The sequence below is a fragment of the Lepidochelys olivacea genome (assembly GCF_965140295.1).
Source record: "Lepidochelys olivacea isolate rLepOli2 genome assembly, chromosome: 1".
NCBI classification, from domain to species: Eukaryota; Metazoa; Chordata; order Testudines; family Cheloniidae; genus Lepidochelys; species Lepidochelys olivacea.
Window position 1 is genome coordinate 1,261,054 of NC_140411.1, and position 1,682 is coordinate 1,262,735.

Below are 1,682 nucleotides of genomic sequence, written 5' to 3' on the forward strand. Positions count from 1 at the left end.
TTGCCTTTGTTTTGGCCACTACTGCGAATGAGCCAGTGTTTCCGTGAAGCTGATATCAATGACGTCTAGTTTTTTTTTCCCTAAGCTATGTTCTAATTGGGATGTTTTCCCCGGCACATGTCTTGGCAAAGGTTTGGTTTTTTTCCACACTCAGATTCTGAGCAACCGGGGGAATGGTGAATAGTCCCAGAGATGTAGGAATTATTGATGCATGGAGCACTATGAGATATGGAATTGGCATTAATAGGGCCAGTGGTTCATAATTCATTTATCTGAATAATGAAAGTGTCATTTTTCAGTTTGTGAAGAGCAACCAATCTGCTTCCCCCATGAGAACAGCCCCCAGTAGTGCACGCAGTGTCTCATACTAACATTGTTTCTCCATCCAGGCATTTGGACTCCTTCTCCCCTACAACATGTCAGACTCCAACACAACCGACTTCACCAACCCCTCCACCTTTATTCTACTCGGTGTTCCTGGCCTGGAGGTGGCCCATGTCTGGATCTCCATCCCCTTCTGTACCATGTACGCTCTAGCCGTCTTGGGGAACTTCACCATCCTGTTCATTGTGAAGATGGAGCCGAGCCTCCATGGGCCCATGTACTATTTCCTCTGTATGTTGGCTGTCACTGACCTTGTCCTGTCCACATCCATCCTGCCCAAAACACTGAGCATCTTCTGGTTCAATTCCAGGGAAATTGATTTCAGTGCGTGCCTCACCCAGATGTACTTCATTCACAGCTTCTTACTCATGGACTCTGGGATCCTCGTGGCCATGGCTTTGGATCGTTATGTGGCCATCTGCCATCCCCTGAGACATTCCACCATCCTGACAAACTCTGTGGTGGCCAACATCGGCCTGGCCGTGGTACTGCGCAGTGGCATGCTTGTTCTGCCCTATGTCCTCCTGGCGAGGCGGTGGCCATATTGCAGAACTAACATCATTCCTCACACGCACTGCGAGCACATGGCTGTAGTGAAGCTGGCCTGTGACGACACCCGTGTCAGTAGTTACTATGGCCTCTTTGTGATATTCTGTGTGATCAGTCTGGATGTATTTTTTATTGCCATGTCCTATAGCCAGATCCTCAGGGCCATCTTCAGCCTCCCCACAAGGGATACCCGGCTCAAGACTTTTGGGACCTGTGGCTCCCACCTCTGTGCCATCTTAGTCTTTTACATCCCTGGTCTCTTCTCCTCTCTCACGTACCGGTTTGGCCAGAGTGTACCCCTGCATTTCCACGTTCTCATGGCCAATGTCTACCTCCTGGTGCCCCCCATGTTAAACCCCATCATCTACGGGGTGAAGACCAAGCAGATCTGGGACAGGCTACTCCAGCTGTTTACTCATAAAGGGACAAAAAATTTCTCCTGGTTCTATGGCTCTCAGACCAAGCTCCGTGCAGAGCTGGCTGGTGACACGGTGCTCGGCTCTCTTTCCTGCATTACTTAATGGGCAGTCAGAGAGACATTAAACCCTTTCCTGACCTCACTGTGCTGTGTCAGCGTGACAAACTGGGGAATCGGTTTGTGTAGAACTCAGTAACGGATAGGGGTGCCAACTTTCTAGTTACTGGTAACTGGACCTCTGAGGTCCTGCCTCCTGCCTCGCCTCTTCCCCCAAAGCCCCAAACCCCGCTCCTCAGCTGACCTCAAGATCCCACCCACTTCTGCACCTTTT

General features: G+C 50.3%; 1 protein-coding gene across 1 annotated transcript; it reads left to right on the forward strand.

Annotated features, from left to right (window-relative positions):
- Positions 1-416: 416 nt before the first annotated feature.
- On the forward strand, positions 417-1,454 carry LOC311514408 (olfactory receptor 52R1-like; the record flags this gene model as incomplete). Its single annotated transcript, XM_084616967.1, has 1 exon — positions 417-1,454. One exon carries the CDS (start codon positions 417-419, stop codon positions 1,452-1,454), a length of 1,038 nt encoding a protein of 345 aa, XP_084473093.1.
- Between the last annotated feature and the right edge of the window lie 228 nt (positions 1,455-1,682).